This window comes from Pleurodeles waltl, chromosome 8 (assembly GCF_031143425.1).
Source record: "Pleurodeles waltl isolate 20211129_DDA chromosome 8, aPleWal1.hap1.20221129, whole genome shotgun sequence".
Lineage (NCBI taxonomy): Eukaryota > Metazoa > Chordata > Amphibia > Caudata > Salamandridae > Pleurodeles > Pleurodeles waltl.
Genome location: NC_090447.1, coordinates 654,571,883 through 654,592,121, shown reverse-complemented (window position 1 = coordinate 654,592,121; position 20,239 = coordinate 654,571,883). Strand labels below are relative to the sequence as shown.

Sequence of the window (20,239 nt, the reverse complement as noted above, 5' to 3'; positions counted from 1 at the left end):
ATGTTTGACTGGGAGACAAAGGTTGCAGACCTGGTGCTTGTCCTTCTGTGAGAACTTGTCGTGGCAGTTCTTGCAAAACTGGAAAAGTGTCTTCTCCATCCAGGCCCTTCAGGGAGCCCCCTGAACGGGGAAATTCAACTTTGTATTTAGAATCTTCATCCTTAAGTTCTCGGTCAGTGATGGCAACGATTGCAGTGTACTTTTCAGCGATTTCTTGGAATTTTCTTCCCAAACTTCTTCTCTATGTTGCTAATCCTTCGGCAGGCTTCCAGACCTAACAGCAGGAAAAAAGGAATCTGAAGATGGTGACCAAAGGTGCAAGCTTCTGGCGGAAGCAGGACTGTCACGGGATACCAAATGGAAGTGCTGCTGATGTCCACCAAACAAAACAAAATAACAACCAAAAAAAAAAAAAAGAGAAGGGCTACAACATAATGGAGAATTCCGGACCCAACCACTGGATGGTGGAATAATGCACAGCACGTGAATCCACAAAAGATTCACATGCAAAACCGGACAACACTAGTTTGATGACACACAAAAGTGAGTGAAGGAGAGCTTCAGCGGCAGTGGTGTTCAGGCTGTAGATTTGGAGGGGGGGCTTATCTGCAGTGAGAGTGCAGTTGTCGGAAACAATGGACGAGCTGTGGAATAGCTGTCACCCCTGGGAGGTCAGTTCGGCATAGGAAGGCCACTAGTTCGACAGTGGTGATCAAGGCTAGCACAACCACAACAAGCTTCGGGAAAGGCCCAGTACACAGCCCGGATTACCTTTAAAACGCCCTGCCAAGGGCAAAAAGTGAGTGCCAAGCTCTGGATTTATTTAATCATTTTACGGGAGGCTGATGGCTTACACTTCAAGATGTCAGGGTCAAGTGTGAATACTTCAACTTATCCTGCATCACTCCTTCTGTGTTCTGGGACTTGTATACTTTCTTTTTAAAATAAAAGATAAGGATTTGTACTAACCCGTTCAAATCAAAAGCAGGGCTGGGTGAGCCATTCAGCTGAAATGGGACAATGTAATTTGTTTAATTTAGCCTTCACATGCACTGATGATACACATGTACGTTTTTGTGTGCAGTGCTTAAGGTGCTACATCTAGCTTGTATCTTTGACAGTCACAAATATGGCTCACTTGATGCTTGTATGATTAGTCTAAAATCATATATTTTCTAGAGGGCTGAAAAACGCACATCTTGTTTGCTTCTTGCACCACAATAATTCTAGCTCCCAGGAAACTAGGTCAATGTGTTTAGGATCGCATGTATGTGGGGAATCCACGATTGGGTAGGCATTTCAGTTTTAACAATCCACAGTTCACCCATGTACAGTTTAAGCTAGTGCATGAGTATTGCTGCAAATAGAACACATGAAATGTGAGAATAATCTCTGCTGGAGCTTTACCTGATAGCAACTATAATCTAAAGGATTAAAACACTGGAATGTTGAGAGTTCCATTGAAGACAATGAATAGGCTATGTGCTTAAAATGAATGATATAAGCGAGGAGTAAAACATTCTAATGTTTGTTCATGTTTCTCCCTTTTAAATTTGGAGCATTCTACCCTTAGTGGGCGGAATGCTCTAAAAGCCTTATAGCCTTCTGTCTCCGATTTTACCGGTTATTAAAGGCCCCATTTATCGTGCCTATAGCTCGGGACCAGGGCCTTTAATAACTGGTACGGCCCTTGGCAGCGGGCTAAAAGGCTATATTAAAGATTCTCCGAATTTAGTAAACAAAGAAAGAGCTTTCATTCTGCACAACCTGTATGACATAGTTTTGGAGAGGCAGAGGAATCTAATGCAGCTGTGTTTGAAATTGTTATGGGTTACATTAAGTGGTTTTGTTCCCCTCTCTCTGTAGTAATAAAACACACCATTTTTACTATATATCCTATAAAGTGTGGACGTGCAAAGTGGATGAACACCTTCAAAAGTGACCATGCAAAGCAGGCGCATTCACGGTTTTGTTAGCAGTGGAATATTCAATAATACCGTCATATATGCCTCGGACTGGCTAATGGCTGAAATTTAAGAAGAGAACATGTTCAGACGAGAGACCTAAAAAGGTTGTTAGACCGTAGCTGGTTGAGAGCAATCTAATTCTGTGTCACTTTTCACACTGCTTTCTGCCTTTGACAGTAGGCATGCAGCGTCTCGACTCAGCTGTAATAAATTTTCACAGGAGTCGTGGTGCCTTTTTTTGGTACTTGTGAGTAATGATGTCACAAGGTCTTCGTATATCTGGTAAAGGGTTTCATACAGTTAAGTCAGAAAACTGCACAATAACTAAGAAAACATAGATCACATGACACTACCAAGCCATCTACATATGTACCTTCCAAGCACTGCTTCTTATTGTCCAGCTTTTCATGGGCCTTCGCTCTTCTGAAGAGAGCCTTCACATATCTGGGATTGAGCTCAACAGCCTTTGTGCAGTCTTGTATCACATCTTCCCATTTTTGCTGCAATTAGTAATTCAAATTCTGGTTAGGGGAACAGTTGGTTTTCACATTAAAGGCCAACGCACTGGCAGCTAATTTCTGCCATTGCCCAAGCAATAAGTTATGTTAGCGCTCAACAAAATGTGTGTTCTGATCTACCTTTATTGAAATTACCAGTGATGCATTCTTAAAGCTACTTAAAATTAACCTCCACGAACCTAAAAGTATATTCACAAAGATACTCTATAGTTCAAATATTTTTTACAAGTTATTTAATTAGATTTGCACGGAATACATACAAGTAAACATTGTACATGATAAAGATATGTTTCCATAACTATGAGACCTAACTGATCACAGGAATTGATCTGAACATATTTTTAATGTTAATTGTAAGCCTATATTATCCAATATGCCTACATTAATAAAACACTTTTTCAGGACCAGTCAGATAGAATAGGGAATGAGATTGGGGCGGCATTCCAGGCTAGTGCACTTAGGTTATGTAGGAGCACATTTTAGACACCTCTTTTATTAAATATCCATACCACAACTGGGAATATTTGTTTGCTCCTTTGCAGATACTCCGCAACACAAAGTGGCAAGTAGGTTACCATGCTTTTTACTGTAAGGCACCACCAATTCTGTGATCAACATCTGCTGCATGGATTAGAGAGAAAAAAAAAAAAAAAAGAAGAACTTACAGCAGGCCCACGGGGAATGTATATCTATAACCTCTAATCTAAGGACTTAAGTAAAACTTAGTAAGAAAAGTACAGTGGACTGGAGGAGCTGTTATTGGAAAAACACACCAGCAGAGCATGCTGTTTCAGGAAGCAGTTAATAGGGTTAGGACAGATGACTGAGCACTATAGAATTTGCAGTTTCAGAACAACAACAAAAAAGCCCCCAGCCATAAAGCTGCACCAGACTAAAAGAAAGCCATCTTCACAACACACTTGGAAGATGGCAACAGCCAACGCAGGCTTTAAAGTGAACAGTCTAACCATGCAGATTCATCAAAATTGGAAAGAATAGCGTACACTTCCCATAGCTGCATTTGGAATTAGGTGCATTGCTGTCACAACCAAATAGGTATGCTGCTGGAATAGAGGATAAAACATCAAACTCTTGCATGGCAGTAGCACCAGCCTTCATTTAACGGAAATGGAAGTCTGTGGGAAGAACAAAAAATACTTCTTTTGAACCTACCTTATAAGCCTATCTTTAAACATCTTTAAAAAAAACATCCAGCTGAGAACATGTTACGCATCTCTTTGGGTGATATCAATGTCTAGAACTCGCAGTGTTTGGAAGTACAATGAAGCCTGCAAGCCCTAGATTCTTGTTACTTAGTCACAACATTAGGGAGGTGACGGTTCCTGGGGTGTAGTCAGTATGTACATTGGTAGCCGTAGTTTCTGGTTTCAGGACCGGGAGGAGTGAGAAGAGCACATTCTAGTTCTTCTGCTAGAGCAGAGCAGTTTCAAGCTGCATGATATGAAAACGTTCATCTGTAATCCTAGCTCTCTTATCTCTGCTTCAGGAGAATTTCTTTTCATTAAAGACATAAGCAATGAATTGTCATGCCACCAATGTCATACCATGCCCTGTCAGTGGGAGTTACATCAGTTGGTGGGATCAGACATGCCCATAACTAGTAACCCGTTTCTCAAGTCTTTCCCCAGAGAAGAAGGAATGGTTGCTTATGCCTTTATTGAAGATTTTCATGGTAGAGAACTTGGATAACAGTTAAGGAACTTTACCATCTCCTTCAGGAATTCTTTATTAGTACGCACATGTACTGCATAAAACTTGGGATTTTGCTAATCCTACAAGCTGAGGTAACAGCTGCTTGAACAACAGCTTTCCATGTTAAGTGTTGTATGGGTCCTTTAGTTTAAAGAACATTATGTTCAAAAGGTCATCTCGCTGGTGGAAAAATGTTTTAATTTCCTCTCAAACGTGCTTAATAACTGGGACATTGGGAAAACAAAAAAAACAAAAAAAGGTTTGCGAAGGACATATGATGTAAGCTTCAACAGCTGCAGGATGTGCCTCTAAAGATGAAAATTGATGCCCCTATTTGGCTAATTAAAGAACGCAAGAGAGAACTGCTCCCTCCTAACACTTAGTGAGGTCAATGATACCTAAATTCCTTTAAATTGCCAATGCACTCTTTCTGGACAATTAAGTGTTCATATCAGATGTGTTGAGGAGCCAGGCTACTAAGTTCAACGATGGAAGGCTGGTATGAAGGATCTGGTAATGGAACTTGGGAAAAATATATATTTAAAATACCCTGTCTGAATGGCAATCTATAGTGTGATTTTTTTTTTTTTTTTACAGAAGGAGAAGGTAAACCACCACTTGTTTGGCCATTTTGCGACTATGAAAATTTTCCTTATCTTGCAAAAGTCAGTTTGATGATGATCAGTGGGCGCAGAGGTATTAGTTTAAAGGGATATCAAGTTCCCTGACAAATCAATTGAAAGGGTCTGCCACTTGTTCTAGGTTGTTAGTTCCCAGTTCCTAAATAAGGTAATGCTTTGTTATTGGTCTCAAATAAGAGATCTGTCAGCTAGGGTCTATTTCTGAGAGAGAAAGAAATCTGGACCTGAACTGTCCCTACTTGTTCACGCAGTACATTGGTGTGCTGTCCCTTTGAACAAGTGGAGAATTTTGCTTAAAGGATGGAAAGGAGGACATGAGAGTTAGATGACCTCCTGGGAGTCTGAGGTGATTTGACAGAGAAACTCAAATGAAAACTTGTTCCTTGTGTCGGAAGATCGTTTATCTGAAATTCTGATCCAATCAGCAAAGCATCCGCTGCAGCTGTTTTTTGGGGAATGTTCCAGTTACAGTGAAATTCCTAGCCGGCACACTATGTGTTGCCCTGAAAATCAAGTTAATCACAAAATCAATAGTGGAAATAACACTGGAATATCTAACATAATTTGAAAGAAGTAGCATTTTTATGGCTCACTTATTTTAAGTTCCAAGGCATTTATTTCCAATGCGGAATAAAAATATTTTGCTTGGAATCAGTCTTTAGAAGTACACTATTCAGTAAAACTATGCACTATACATATCTCAGATCATTATTTCACTAACTGGACTTTATGAGTTCGGAATATACTGTGTTCTTCTGATTTATAGACAGCTATCAAAATTCAAACCTGATTTTAAATAACTATAACCCAAAAAACAAAAGTCTTTCTGTTCCTTTAAGACTGCTGTCCGATCACGTTCCCATTAACAGAAAAAAAAAATTGCCATTGTCTCTATGGTTTGTGGTGAAATTCCTTCTGTAAAGTATCTGAAGACTTGAAAGGTTCTTCTGTTCTTCTGAATTCCTATATGGAACAATTCGAGCGGTATAAAATCTGAAGATGGCACTACTGGGAAAGCACCAGAGTAGAGGGACCAGGACTAGGAGGCCCAGCATTGCCTCTGTGAAAGGGGTGGAGCCTGACGTCAGAGCCAAGCGGAAGCTTAGGTTAAAGCCATCTCTGTTTCCCCACAGCACGGGACGCACCAGAGGATTCAGGAGCCAGTGTTATGAGGCCCAACAGTGCCACTATGAAGGGTGTGGAGCCACTGTTCCCCCGTGGGATGCACCCAGGCAAAGACAAGGCCAAGAGGGTGCCCATCTGCGTCTGCCCTATACCTGGACGAGGCTGGGCCCTCTTTCTTGGCTCACAAACTCCAGGTGTCCGATAGGATGCAGGAAGATACTGTTATTTACCAATTATTTTACAACTGCTATGGGAGGCATAAGTTCGGAGATCAGCTCTGTGGAGGGCAAAATCTGTGCGGTTAAGGAAGCCTCATATGGAGTGCATATGGCCAATTCTAATGATGCCACTGTCGCCATAAGCCCATCTGATTATCGGTTGGGTAAAGAGGGGGAAGCAGCAGCCCCATCACAGTTTTATTGTCGGAGTAATTCCCGGAGATGGGATGATCTATTAGAAGGAAGCCTTTCAACATCTATTTTCCCCCCACTGAAGAGAAATAAAGGGGATGGTCACCCATAGGGGTGTGCATGGCTGTTCCTAACTCTAGCCCTGAATTAAACAGGGTGGAGAAAGGGAAGAACCACTGAAAAGAATCAAACTACTAACTCGAGGGCCTTATTTGCTAAAGAACTACAAGATTTGGAATCCCGTTTCACAAACAACTTTTTAAATTGGCTGGACAAACTGGAAGGTGTGTTTAATGATTTTTGTGTGAAAGTATTTGTGAAGTTGGAAAAACTTAATCGCAAATTAGCTGATTTAGAAGCCGCGATTCAACGTCTCAGTAAACTTCGAGGAAGCGCCTTAGGCAAGGTCGCTTATTGTCCGAGGTGGGTGGATTACTGAGTTTCTCGAAATAGAAGCTCATCGGCATAGAACGTGACATTTGGAGGGACCAGGCCATCATTGGATTCGAGGACCTCCTTCGGGAGTATGCCATGGCAGAGACTGAGAGATTTCAATATTTACAATTGGGGCATACCTTGTGTTGTCAGACAGGAAGAGGAGCAGATTGTTGAAGCCTCTCTGCTAGAGGACCGAATACTAACAGAGGAATTATCTGAGAAAGGGGGGTCAATAATCTATAGGAAATTGGTCAACAACTCCCCAGATCCATTAGGCCCATTAAGGTTAAAGTGTGAGGGTGATTTGGGAGACCTCAATGATGAGGAATGGAGTGAGGCACTCCAGAGTCTGTGAGAAACTGGCAATTTCAATTGGTCCAACTCAAAATACTGCTTAGGTCCCATTTCTCACAGACACTACTACACCAATTAGGTACATAGATTTAGGGGAACCACGGCACATCCAAATATTCCAAATAATGTCCTTTATTCTTCCTTTTGGTTATCCATTGAAAAACATCAGCTACAGTGTTCAATGTAGAGACAGCCGACACGTGTTTCGTCATAACAACGACTTTTTCAAGGCTTGCTGATATAGTATATTGTACTCAAAATGTGCCATTTAAGTCCATATTGCGGCATTTAGAGTGAAAAGTCCTTTCCTATATGAAGGTACTCCGTGTGGAGTTCTGAGGTGCCTATAAGACTAAATCGATAGTCGCTCCTGGACCATAGTAAGTCCAACCGTAAGATAGTCCGTGTACGCGTATGGATTACAGCATGTATGTACCAATTAGGTACGGCAGATACTCCACAGAACAGAAAGGGCTGTGGGAGTGAGGGATCCTTCTTTCACATCCTATGAGAATGCCCACTCAAACAGACCTATTGGGAAAGAGTAAGGGAGAGAATGGCCCACCTTGCGTCACTGGAGATCCCACTAAATGCAAAATGGCTGCTGCCAAATAGTGAGAGACCTCAGGAGGTCAATAGCCTCCTCACTGAAGGCAGCAGGGATGACTGGGGCAGGGCCTGAGGTGCCTGTGGGTGAGCGGGCATGGGAAACACGCTGAGGGTGTTAACCCCTTAGCTGCTGACCCTTTTTCCCCCAGTGCGGACCCCTTTTTTTTAGCTATTTGGGGTAGTTCGCGCTTAGGACAAATTTGTGTCCTTTTTCCCAACATTCTGGGGATTGTAAAGGTACCCAGAGTTTGTGGGTTCCCCTGGAGGAGGCCAAGAAATTATATAAGATTTTTTTTTTTTTATGCGAAAAAAGTTCTGCAGAAGAAAGGATCTAGTTTTATCCCTGCAAATGGCAACAAAGGGGTTACGGTGACATCACCATCTTCCCTGCTTTCAGGAACAGGCAGACTGGAATCAGAAAACCCACATTTTTAACACAGTTTTGGTATGTTACTGGAACATACTCTATTTTTAACCTTCCAGCCTCCTTCCAGTTAGTGACAGAGATGGGTGTAAAACCAATGGTGGATCACAGAGAGCTAAACATTTCCGGAAAGTAGACAACATTCTGAATTCAGCAAGGGGTCAGTTGTGTAGATCCTTCAAGATTTTCCTACGGAAAGCAACAGTTAAAACAAAAATATATTGAAATTGAGGTGAAAAACAACAGCCCTTTCTCACGGTTTTCTTTCGTAACTGTTTTCCAACTATGATAGATTTTTGAAAGAAATATGCTGTTATGTTTGCTGGACCCTCCTGGCTGCAGGGATATATAGGTCTTGTAGGTTCATCAGTAACCCAAGCTACTCAGAGCCAATAAGCGAGCTGCACTTTGCAATAGGTCTTCATTGTATACCGGGTATACAGCAATTCATTGGGTAAAATATAAAGAGTGAAAAATAGTTATCAAGGAAACCTATACATTTCGAAAATGAGCACAAGATAAGGAGTTTAGAAACAGTGGTTATTTGCACATTTCTGAATTCGGGGGTCCCCATGCTAGCATGTGAATTACAGGGCATTTTCTCAAAATGACTTTTTTCTCACACAATGCCTTACATTTGGAAGGCAAAAAATGTAGAGCGAGACAATTGGCAATAACACCTGTTCTTCTATTCTGTGTCCCGCCAAGTCTCCCGGTATAAATGGTACCTCACTTGTGTGGATAGGCCTAGTGCACGTATCAGGAAACACCCCATAACGCAACGTGGACACATCACATTTTTCCATTTAAACATTATGTGACTTTTGCAAAGTGCCTAGCTATGGATTTTGGGCTGAAGCTCAGCTGGCACATAGGGAAACCTACCAAACTTATACATTTATGGAAAGTAGACACCTAGAGGAATCCAAAATGGGGTGATTTGTGGAGCTCTAATCTGATTCTGTCATCCAGAATCCTTTGGAAATCTCACAATTGGGCAAAAAACACGTTTTCCTCACATTTTGGTTCTGCAAAGTTCTGGAATATTAGAGGAGGCACAAACTTCCTTCCACTCAGTATTCCCCCAAGTCTCCCGATAAAAATGGTACCTCACTTGGGTGGGCTGGCCTAGTGTCTGCGACAGGAAATGCCCCAAAACACAACGTGGACACATCACATTTTCCCAAAGAAAACCGACTTGTTTTTTGCAAAGTGCCTAGCTGTGGATTTTGGCTCTCTAGCTCAGCCAGCACCTAGGGAAACCTAACTAAACCTATACATTTATGGAAAGAAGACACCTAGGGGAATCCAGAATGGGGTGACTTGTGGGGCTCTCACCAAGAATCCTTGGCAAACCTCAAAATGTGGCTAAAAACACGTTTGCTCCACATTTCGGCGATGGAAAGTTCTGGAATCTGAGGGGAGCCACAAACATCCTTCTACCCGTCATTCTTCAAGTCTCCCGATAAACATGGTACCTCACTTGTGTGGGTAGGCCCAGTGCCCGTGACAGGAATGGATCACACAACGGTCAATGTTAGTCCTTACATGAGGGCAACTGTTGACCCTGGGGTGATCCATTCCTGATGCAGGCATTAGATACAGGCACTCAAGTGGGGTAGCGTTTTTATCAGGACAGGTTGTGAAACACTGGGTGGTATGAATTTTGTTGATCCCACCATATTTATGTAGTTTGTGTGACAGAAAAGCAAGGAAAAAAATAGAGTTTTATTCAACATTTCACCTTTGCAGGGTATTCTCGTCCTCCTAGTCACCAAATATATCCTGTAGTAAAACGATTGAGTCAAAGAATTCCACAAACATACAAATGTTATTTTTCCAATTAGAAAAGTTGTATTGAAAAGAAATAACGAAAATTTGGGAAATTTTAACAATTGAAAAATATATATAAGTAGACAGGGTGCCCAGAGGCCTTCGTATCTTCACAATGCCAAATCAACCTGATATTCAACCGGAATTATTGTTGGAATGGGGTGAAAACAATATGCACTGCTCACGCAATATGATGAGCATTTTTATCAACTAAGCCACAATTTATGTGGAAGAAGTAGTAAAAAAAAGCAGCACAAGAAGTATAGGACGATTTGACTACAAAGAGTAACCAAGATGATATTAATAAATTAAGACAAAAATAGAAGACAGACTTAATAAACATGAACTAGAGGTGGAAGCGCGTAACAAAGGAAATTCCTCCGGGATAAAATGATTATAAAAACGCTAACATTTTGATTTTTGCTTGAAGGTTTGAAGCTGTTAAATAATTTACATCACAAGCTAAAATTAACATTCCAACTACCTTGGGCACAATTAGTGAATCAGACATTGAATTAAGTGAAAATGAGGAAACAACTGAGTCTAGGATTAAAACAACATTACTAGTGGAGATGCAAATTATGTATAGGGATCAACAAACCTCAAAAGGCAGGGGCCGAGGACACATCCAAGGCAGAGGCCAATCAAAAAACTTACAATCAAGCATAGAAAGACCAGAAGAGGCAATAGGAAAAAGAAACTACCCATTGTGCAGCAAACAAAAGAAATAACAGACAAAGATAACATGGAAGATAACTTAGTAGTGAATTTATCTGATTATGCTTTGCCACAGAATGAGATCAATGTGCTAAATAAGGGTCTATCTTTCAGAGTGGAGATCAAAATGGACACCTATAAATTTGTGGGGAAAATAAAATTAGCTAAATACTTTGCTAATAAACAGAGAAACAGGAACGGATACCAAACTTACAACTGAACAAACACAAGATGTAAAAGTTTGCTATGACTTGATGCATAACAGAGGAGGATGAAATGACATCAACTCAAATTATGGATCAATTGCAAATTCATACTAATAATCATTCCTACAGTCATTTTAAAGCCAAATCTAAATTGTGTCCAATATTAACAGCTGGCAATAAAATTGATTTATTTTTTTACTTGGTTACAGCTGACTTGGAATTACTAAAGTATAAAGAACCACTGCAAAAACTAGAGAATTCAACGTCAACAGAAAGAAAAACATTACAACAATTGATTAAGAATGATAACATAATCATCAAACCTGCAGAAAAGAGAGGAAATGTTGTAATACTAAATCGAAAGGATTATGTAGATGAAGCAATGAGACAACTAAATGAAGTGGACAGTTACCAGAAAATGAAAAACAAACCAATTGATAAAATAATACAGTTTGTTAATGGCAAATTACAATCATGGTTCGCATATCTCAGCCTTTAGAAGATAATGGTGGGCTTATAGTAGCCCACACACAATTCTTTAATTCTCTAAAAAATCTTTTTACCAAAGAGTCTGCAAAATAAGTTAAAAAAAGTGCAACGCAAGGTGGTTTAACGCTGCATGCAGGGAAGCACAGCACAAACTGCTGAGAGCTTTAAGAGGAGGCCAGTCAGATCATATAAGGGAAGCCAGGAAAGATTATAAACAGGAACAAAGTAGAGCCCGTAGGAGATGGGATGAATCTAGATGGGTTTCCCTCCTAGAGTCTGCTAAAATAAACGACACCTCGAAATTTTGGAAACTGGTGGCTGATGCCAGTGAAGAACCTAATCGTTCGCCTGGTGCTTCAATACTCCCTGTAGAGTGGACAGATCATTTTTCCCGATTATATTCTGGGTTCACCTGTGTTACTACCAGGGAATTGAGCCATATCATGATTACTGAGACCCCCAAAATTGAATTTACCCTGGTTGAAACCAAGGCTGCGATCTCTTCACTGAAATGGGGAAAGGCCCCCGGCCTTGACAAAATACCAGGCGATTTATACAAGATAAACCCAGATATATGGGCCCCATATCTGAACCTCATTTCCAATGCGGTAACTGCAGGAGCACCTGTCCCGAGTTCCTGGATGGGAGCAGAGATAGTTCCCATCTTTAAGAAAGGTAACCCCTCTAACCCTGTCAACTACCACCCAATCTCCTTACTTGACAACTTCCAAAAACTTTTTGCAAAGCAAATTCTGTCCCGTCTAGAAGAATGGATTCTGGAACCCAATGCCATTTCTGATCTACAAGCTGGGTTTAGGCCAGCAGTTAGCACCATAGATCAGGTGCTAAGATTTTTAACAATAAAATGGAAGACTGTGGAAGTAGGAGGGGGCAACCTTTTTGTAGTTTTTATTGATCTCAGAGCCGCGTTTGATTTGATCCCCAGAAACCAGCTATGGCTGACACTAGCCAATATGGGTATCCCACATGGTCTCTTGAAACTTATCGCCCGACTACACGAGAATACTTATGCACAAATCAGGAGCGGTAAGGATGGTGATCTAACAGAAGCAGTGGCTATTGAGAGGGGAGTCAGACAGGGGTGTGTTTTGGCCCCTACTCTTTTTCTTCTATACATAAATAATTGTATTACGTATTTAGCAAATTGCATTAATGATTCCCCAAAGCTGGCCGGGATCAAAGTTCCATGCCTACTTTATGCAGATGACACTATTCTCCTGTCTAAATCATCCATGGGAATCCAGAATCTGGTTAACCAGTTCGGGGTTTTCTGCAGAGATTACGGGCTAGATATAAATGTTAAGAAAACCAAACTCATGATATACAGTGCCCCGAATGTGAGAAACTGGGGCTGATTGCAGAGGCCCCATAACTTTTTGCCCCCATTTTCCACTTTATGCTGGTGTTTTCCTGACTCTGATGGTGCCCTGGGTACTGCTAACCAGTCCCAGGGCCTGTGCTCTGTGTAAAATGGATATGCAAATTAGGCTAATTATAATTGGCTAAGTTAACCTACCTATAAGTCCCTAGTATATGGTAGGGCATGTAGGTTTAGGGACCACAGCATAGGTGGTGCACACCTAGGTGCATTGCTGAGGTGCCCAGTGTCATTTTAAAAGCAAGCCTGCCTTGCTGGCTGCTTTTAAATTAAAGTTATATGCAAATTCGACTTTGGAATTAAAGGTACTTCCAAAGTCTTAAACTACCTTATTTTTACATATAAGTCACCCCTAAGGTGTGCCCTATGTGCCCCTAGGGCTGGGTGCCATGTAACTATAAGCAGGGACTTTATAAAAATAGATTTATAAGCCCTGGTGAGGTAAAAACAGCCAAATTCGTTTTTCCCTCATTGAAGTAAATGGCCTTCATAGGCTAGAATGGGCAGACTTTATTTTAAATTTTAAAGTCTCCTTAAATGTTACATACCAAGAATTTGGTATCAAATTGATTGTTATAATAAATCCCACAACTTCCAGTTGTTGGATTTAATATAACTAGTGCAGGTAAAAAGTTTAGACTTTACCTAAAAAGTTGCCAATTTCAGCTGTGCATTGTTTTTGCTGCTGTGCTCTGATTGGCCAGCCTGCAGCAGCTTCTGCCAGGCTACTTTAATGAGGTGTGAAGTGGCCTGACTTTACACAAAGGAATGTGCTTGGGGGAGAGAATCTCCCCTCAGCAGATGGGGAAGCAGGAAGGGGGAGGGCTGCCAAACTGGTCTTCAAAGGCAGAGAAGGACATCTGGAGCACCCAGCAACACCCCCACATCCTGCAACCCCAGACAGCTAGGTGCCCCCTTGATTAGATTAGGAGAGGGCAGGAGAGGGGTGTGTTTATGATTTTTAGCCACACCAGTGGGTGGGCTCAGCCAGATCTCTCCTCCAAAAATCAGATTCATCCATTTTGGATTTTTAGAGACTATTGCCTTCTGGGATGGATTTTTGCCACACTTCCCAGGAAGTGGTCATCACAGGGGGACGACCCTGTCCCTGATTGGAGGACCAGGGCCCCCCTTCTTTTCACCCAGGAGCAAGGATAAAACTGGCAGACCTGCACCCACGCCTCAGATCCCCTCCAGAATTCAACAAGAAAAGAACTAAAGAAGAAGAAGGACTGCCCTGCTGGACCCCTGGCCTGCACCTGGACCCTGCACTCAGAAGGACTGCACCAGCTGCACACTTGGGCTTCACCACAAGAAGGACTTTGCCTGGCTTCAACTGGTTCAAGGAGGGACTCCCTGTTTGCTACAGGTGAAAAATTGCTAACCAGAGTCCCCTGCACCAACTCCTGAAAAAGTGACCAGCTGACCACTGTCCAGTGGCCAAAAAGGAGTTTGCGCCAGGTGCATTCTGGAAGTTGAAGTCCACACTTCCCAAGGACCATCACAGAACTTCTGGACCCTTGGGGTGAGCTGTGGACCCCAAAAGAACCTTAAAAGAACATCTGGGTGAAGCCCCAGAAGTTTGGAAAAGATTGGAGAAATTTTAGAAAAAAGCTCCATAAAGTGACCGTCTCGACGCGGAAATTCTAGCCGGCTTGCCTCAACCGCGACCCGGCCTGACTTCGTGGTTCGTCCCGGTCAAGAAAAACATCCGAAAAAAAGACTAAGTCCGAACGTAAAAAGTTGACCGGGACCTTCCAGCCATCGTATCCGAGAAGGGCTCCACGGACGTCGGATCAAGATCCAGGTTTACCCCGGTCGAAGGATTTTCATCTCGAAAAAACGACTAAGTCCGAAGGTAGAAATCACCACCGAGGAAACCGACTTCGCGTATCCGGACAAGGGCTCCAGGAGGTCGGATCCAACTGGCAGGTTCGTCCCGGTGAAGAAAAACTTCAAAATAAAGACTAAGTCAGAAGGTAACTTTTTAACCGAGGCTTCCCGCGACCTGTAGCCGAGCAGGGCTCCATCGCGGTCGGCCTGAAAGTTTGACTTTGTCCCGGTCCTGGTGCAACCAGATGACCCGATTGGCGCTTTTTGTTTCTATGCGCTAGAAAATAATAATACTTTAAAAATTCATATCTCCGGTTCCCCTGAACCGATTTTAATCGTTTTTGTGTCATTTTAAAGATAAAAATATAAGCTATTTTTATAAATTGGTTTTGGATTTTTAAACTGTTTCCTGTGTTTTATTTAATTACTGTTGTGTGATATTTGAATGCTTTACACTTTGTCTCCTAAGTTAAGCCTTGACGCTCGATGCCAAGCTACCAAGGGTAGAGCTGGGATTAATTTACTGAGACCTAACTGTACTTTTGTGGAGGTTTGTGGCTTGTTGCTAGGTGTAGGTACCTACCTGCCCTACCAATAACCCATTTTCCAACATAATTGGAAGCAGCGACGGGATCCTGTACTTGTGTTCAATATCACGTTACAGTTTTAGATAAAACAAATTAAAAATCCTTTAAATTGTCCTAGTGCAAAAATTGTTTTTCATTTTTAATTTTAATTTTTTTTAAATTAATTTGGATTAATTTCAATTATTGAATTTTTGTAATTTTTCTAAATTCTTGTTTCCAATTTTTGCAAAAAGCTTTTGTTGACACAAAACTAGGGAACCATGGAGCTTGATCTGGCTAGCCTACCCACACTGACAGTAGTCCAGCTTAGGGGGTTGTGTATTGAGAGGGGGTTGCCTGCAACCACTAATCTCAGGAAAGAAATCCTGACTAAATCCCTGACAGCATGGGCTGAGGCCCAAGAGGTAGAGACAGAGGAAGCTCCAGAGGAGGAACCAAAAGAAGATGATGCTAACTCTAACCACTCAGGGGAGGAAAGGCATCAGACCCCAAGTGAGGAAGAGGAGGAACGGTCCTCACTGGACACAGTCACTAGGGGCAGACCCAAAGCTAGTGGTAGGAAGAGGGTCCTTTCAGGAGGAGAGAACCCATCCATCAGGGAAAGAGAGCTGGAAGCCCAGCTAGCCTACATAGCTTTGGAAGCAGAGAAGCTGGCCCTAGAGAAGAAAAAGTGGGCATACAAAGAAAAAAAGAGATGGAAGCAGCGATAAAGAAGCTGAGGTGTCCATGGGTGGGGGAGTTTGCCCCAGATTACCCAAGGGGGTGGTTCCTGCTTATGTAGAGGGGGATGACATAGATAAGTGGCTAGGGGCCTTTGAGAGGGCACTCCAAATGAGAAGGGTTAGGCCTCAATACTGGGGTTCCCTTTTGTGGGAGTTGGTCCCCAACTCAGGGAGGGATAGGCTTCTGACCTTAAGGGGGGAGGAGGCAGATTCATACCCTAGTATGAAGAGGTGCTTAGTCAAGAAGTTTGGTCTGACCCCAGAGCAATATAGAATAAAGTTCAGGGACACCCAGAAGGTCAGTACCCAGTCTTGGGTTGACTTTGTGGACATTTCACTAAAGGCACTAGAGGGCTGGATTATTGGCAACAAAGTAAATACTTATGAGGGGTTATACAATCTGATCATGAGAGAGCACATCTTGACCAATTGTATCCAAGAAAGGTTACGCCAGCATCTAGTGGACTCTAAGCTGACCAACCCTAGAGAGCTAGGGGAGGCAGCTGATGAGTGGTTGAGAACCAGGGTGGTTGTCAAGTCCCAGGGGGGAGACTCCAAGAAGGGGGGGACAGGTCCCCAAAAACCTAAGGAGGGAGGTGGTAAGCCCACCACAGAGACTCCCTCTGTACCCCAGAACCCTAAGAAGGAGGAGAGTAAATCCCACTCCCACTCTGACATGCAGAGACAGGGAGACCCAGGGTTAAAAAAGCTCTTGGACAGTAGGGCTTGCTTTGACTGTCAGCAGACAGGTCACTTCAGAGGAGATGCAGCCTGTCCAAAGAAGGTGGTTAGCACTGGGCTGTCCAGTGTAGCCATAGAGGAGGATTCCTCAGATGATGAAGTCCTCCTAGCATTGTGCTGGGAGACAGGACCAGATGGTAAGCTGGTGATCCCTGAGGGTGGGAGTAGGCACTTCCACCACATTCAAGTGAATGGGATCCCTACCACTGGCCTGAGAGACACCTGTGCCAGTCACACTGTAGTGAGTGACCGGTTAGTGACCCCAGACATGTATGTCCCAGGAAAGACAAAGAAAGTCAGGATAGCCACAGGGGAGGTCACCTCCAAACCTGTAGCCATAGTGCCCCTAGAGAGGGAGGGTATCCTTGACTGGATTAGGGTGGTAGTCAGTGCTGACCTTCCCCTAGATTGTATCCTGGGCAATGACCTCCCAGAGGTGAGTCTGGTCACAGATGGGGTGGTCGCCCAGGGCGCCCCCCCAACCCAAAGTCCTGGGGAGTCAGTCCCTACAGTTAGGAGACAGGGGTCCCCAAGAAAAGGAAAGAAGAAAAGGAAGGGTAGGCCACTCTTAAAGAGAGTTCCAGGGAGCCAAAGGCCTTCTGCCCCAGTAGGGGGGGAGCCCAGAGTTGGCACTGGTGAGGCCTCACCTGACCCCAAGGAAGTCCTGAGTAGTCAGGCAGCTGTCCAGATGCAAGGTGTTGCCCCTGCACTGACAGAAGGGAGAGTGGAAGGAGGGTGTCTGCCACAGGAGGTGGTAGCCCCCCACTCTAGACAGCAAGAGGGGTGCCAGGACCCCAAAGATGCCCCTAAAGCAGCTCAGCCACCTGTCAGTGGAGAGCTTAGGGTGTGGTTCTGGGTACTGACAGCTGTCAGTAGCCTCTGCTGGGTGCTAGCCTTCCTGGCAGCACTGTACTTGGCCTGGGAGGCAGACCCCAGAGCCAATAGCAAAGTAGGCCCCCTGACCCTATTGGTCATGGTGGGGTTGCTCAAGTGTTGGGTGACCTCTTTGGGTAAGCTAGGTGTTGCCCTAGCAAAGTTAGGAGTAGGGGAGGTGGGCACCTCACTACCCAAGTTGGCAGAGAGAGAGGAGGAAGACCCCCCTAGAGGGAAGTTTCAGTTTGAGTTGGGTCCTTTTACTGTTGGGATGGCTTCACTACCCAGAGGGAGTGACCCTGACAGGAGGATATAAGGCAGAGTAGGCCCTGCAAAGGGACAGCCAGTTTTCTTCACTGTCTTCCTCGCCTAACAAGCCAGGAAGACTCTCCCAGGGTTGGGCTGAGTCTCCTGGGCGTGTGGGCTGGGGGGGGGTTGTGTGAGAAACTGGGGCTGATTGCAGAGGCCCCATAACTTTTTGCCCCCATTTTCCACTTTATGCTGGTGTTTTCCTGACTCTGATGGTGCCCTGGGTACTGCTAACCAGTCCCAGGGCCTGTGCTCTGTGTAAAATGGATATGCAAATTAGGCTAATTATAATTGGCTAAGTTAACCTACCTATAAGTCCCTAGTATATGGTAGGGCATGTAGGTTTAGGGACCACAGCATAGGTGGTGCACACCTAGGTGCATTGCTGAGGTGCCCAGTGTCATTTTAAAAGCAAGCCTGCCTTGCTGGCTGCTTTTAAATTAAAGTTATATGCAAATTCGACTTTGGAATTAAAGGTACTTCCAAAGTCTTAAACTACCTTATTTTTACATATAAGTCACCCCTAAGGTGTGCCCTATGTGCCCCTAGGGCTGGGTGCCATGTAACTATAAGCAGGGACTTTATAAAAATAGATTTATAAGCCCTGGTGAGGTAAAAACAGCCAAATTCGTTTTTCCCTCATTGAAGTAAATGGCCTTCATAGGCTAGAATGGGCAGACTTTATTTTAAATTTTAAAGTCTCCTTAAATGTTACATACCAAGAATTTGGTATCAAATTGATTGTTATAATAAATCCCACAACTTCCAGTTGTTGGATTTAATATAACTAGTGCAGGTAAAAAGTTTAGACTTTACCTAAAAAGTTGCCAATTTCAGCTGTGCATTGTTTTTGCTGCTGTGCTCTGATTGGCCAGCCTGCAGCAGCTTCTGCCAGGCTACTTTAATGAGGTGTGAAGTGGCCTGACTTTACACAAAGGAATGTGCTTGGGGGAGAGAATCTCCCCTCAGCAGATGGGGAAGCAGGAAGGGGGAGGGCTGCCAAACTGGTCTTCAAAGGCAGAGAAGGACATCTGGAGCACCCAGCAACACCCCCACATCCTGCAACCCCAGACAGCTAGGTGCCCCCTTGATTAGATTAGGAGAGGGCAGGAGAGGGGTGTGTTTATGATTTTTAGCCACACCAGTGGGTGGGCTCAGCCAGATCTCTCCTCCAAAAATCAGATTCATCCATTTTGGATTTTTAGAGACTATTGCCTTCTGGGATGGATTTTTGCCACACTTCCCAGGAAGTGGTCATCACAGGGGGACGACCCTGTCCCTGATTGGAGGACCAGGGCCCCCCTGCTTTTCACCCAGGAGCAAGGATAAAACTGGCAGACCTGCACCCACGCCTCAGATCCCCTCCAGAATTCAACAAGAAAAGAACTAAAGAAGAAGAAGAAGGACTGCCCTGCTGGACCCCTGGCCTGCACCTGGACCCTGCACTCAGAAGGACTGCACCAGCTGCACACTTGGGCTTCACCACAAGAAGGACTTTGCCTGGCTTCAACTGGTTCAAGGAGGGACTCCCTGTTTGCTACAGGTGAAAAATTGCTAACCAGAGTCCCCTGCACCAACTCCTGAAAAAGTGACCAGCTGACCACTGTCCAGTGGCCAAAAAGGAGTTTGCGCCAGGTGCATTCTGGAAGTTGAAGTCCACACTTCCCAAGGACCATCACAGAACTTCTGGACCCTTGGGGTGAGCTGTGGACCCCAAAAGAACCTTAAAAGAACATCTGGGTGAAGCCCCAGAAGTTTGGAAAAGATTGGAGAAATTTTAGAAAAAAGCTCCATAAAGTGACCGTCTCGACGCGGAAATTCTAGCCGGCTTGCCTCAACCGCGACCCGGCCTGACTTCGTGGTTCGTCCCGGTCAAGAAAAACATCCGAAAAAAAGACTAAGTCCGAACGTAAAAAGTTGACCGGGACCTTCCAGCCATCGTATCCGAGAAGGGCTCCACGGACGTCGGATCAAGATCCAGGTTTACCCCGGTCGAAGGATTTTCATCTCGAAAAAACGACTAAGTCCGAAGGTAGAAATCACCACCGAGGAAACCGACTTCGCGTATCCGGACAAGGGCTCCAGGAGGTCGGATCCAACTGGCAGGTTCGTCCCGGTGAAGAAAAACTTCAAAATAAAGACTAAGTCAGAAGGTAACTTTTTAACCGAGGCTTCCCGCGACCTGTAGCCGAGCAGGGCTCCATCGCGGTCGGCCTGAAAGTTTGACTTTGTCCCGGTCCTGGTGCAACCAGATGACCCGATTGGCGCTTTTTGTTTCTATGCGCTAGAAAATAATAATACTTTAAAAATTCATATCTCCGGTTCCCCTGA

At 43.8% G+C, this 20,239-nt stretch overlaps 1 protein-coding gene across 2 annotated transcripts in view; it reads right to left on the bottom strand.

Moving 5' to 3' along the window:
- Window positions 1-20,239, bottom strand: part of TOMM70 (translocase of outer mitochondrial membrane 70) — a 208,703-nt gene that overhangs the window by 148,552 nt on the left and 39,912 nt on the right. For both annotated transcript variants that reach the window (XM_069204747.1, XM_069204748.1), the window contains exon 3: window positions 2,341-2,467. In XM_069204747.1, coding sequence (XP_069060848.1) covers window positions 2,341-2,467 — 127 coding nt within the window. The remainder of the gene's footprint in view (window positions 1-2,340; window positions 2,468-20,239) is intronic.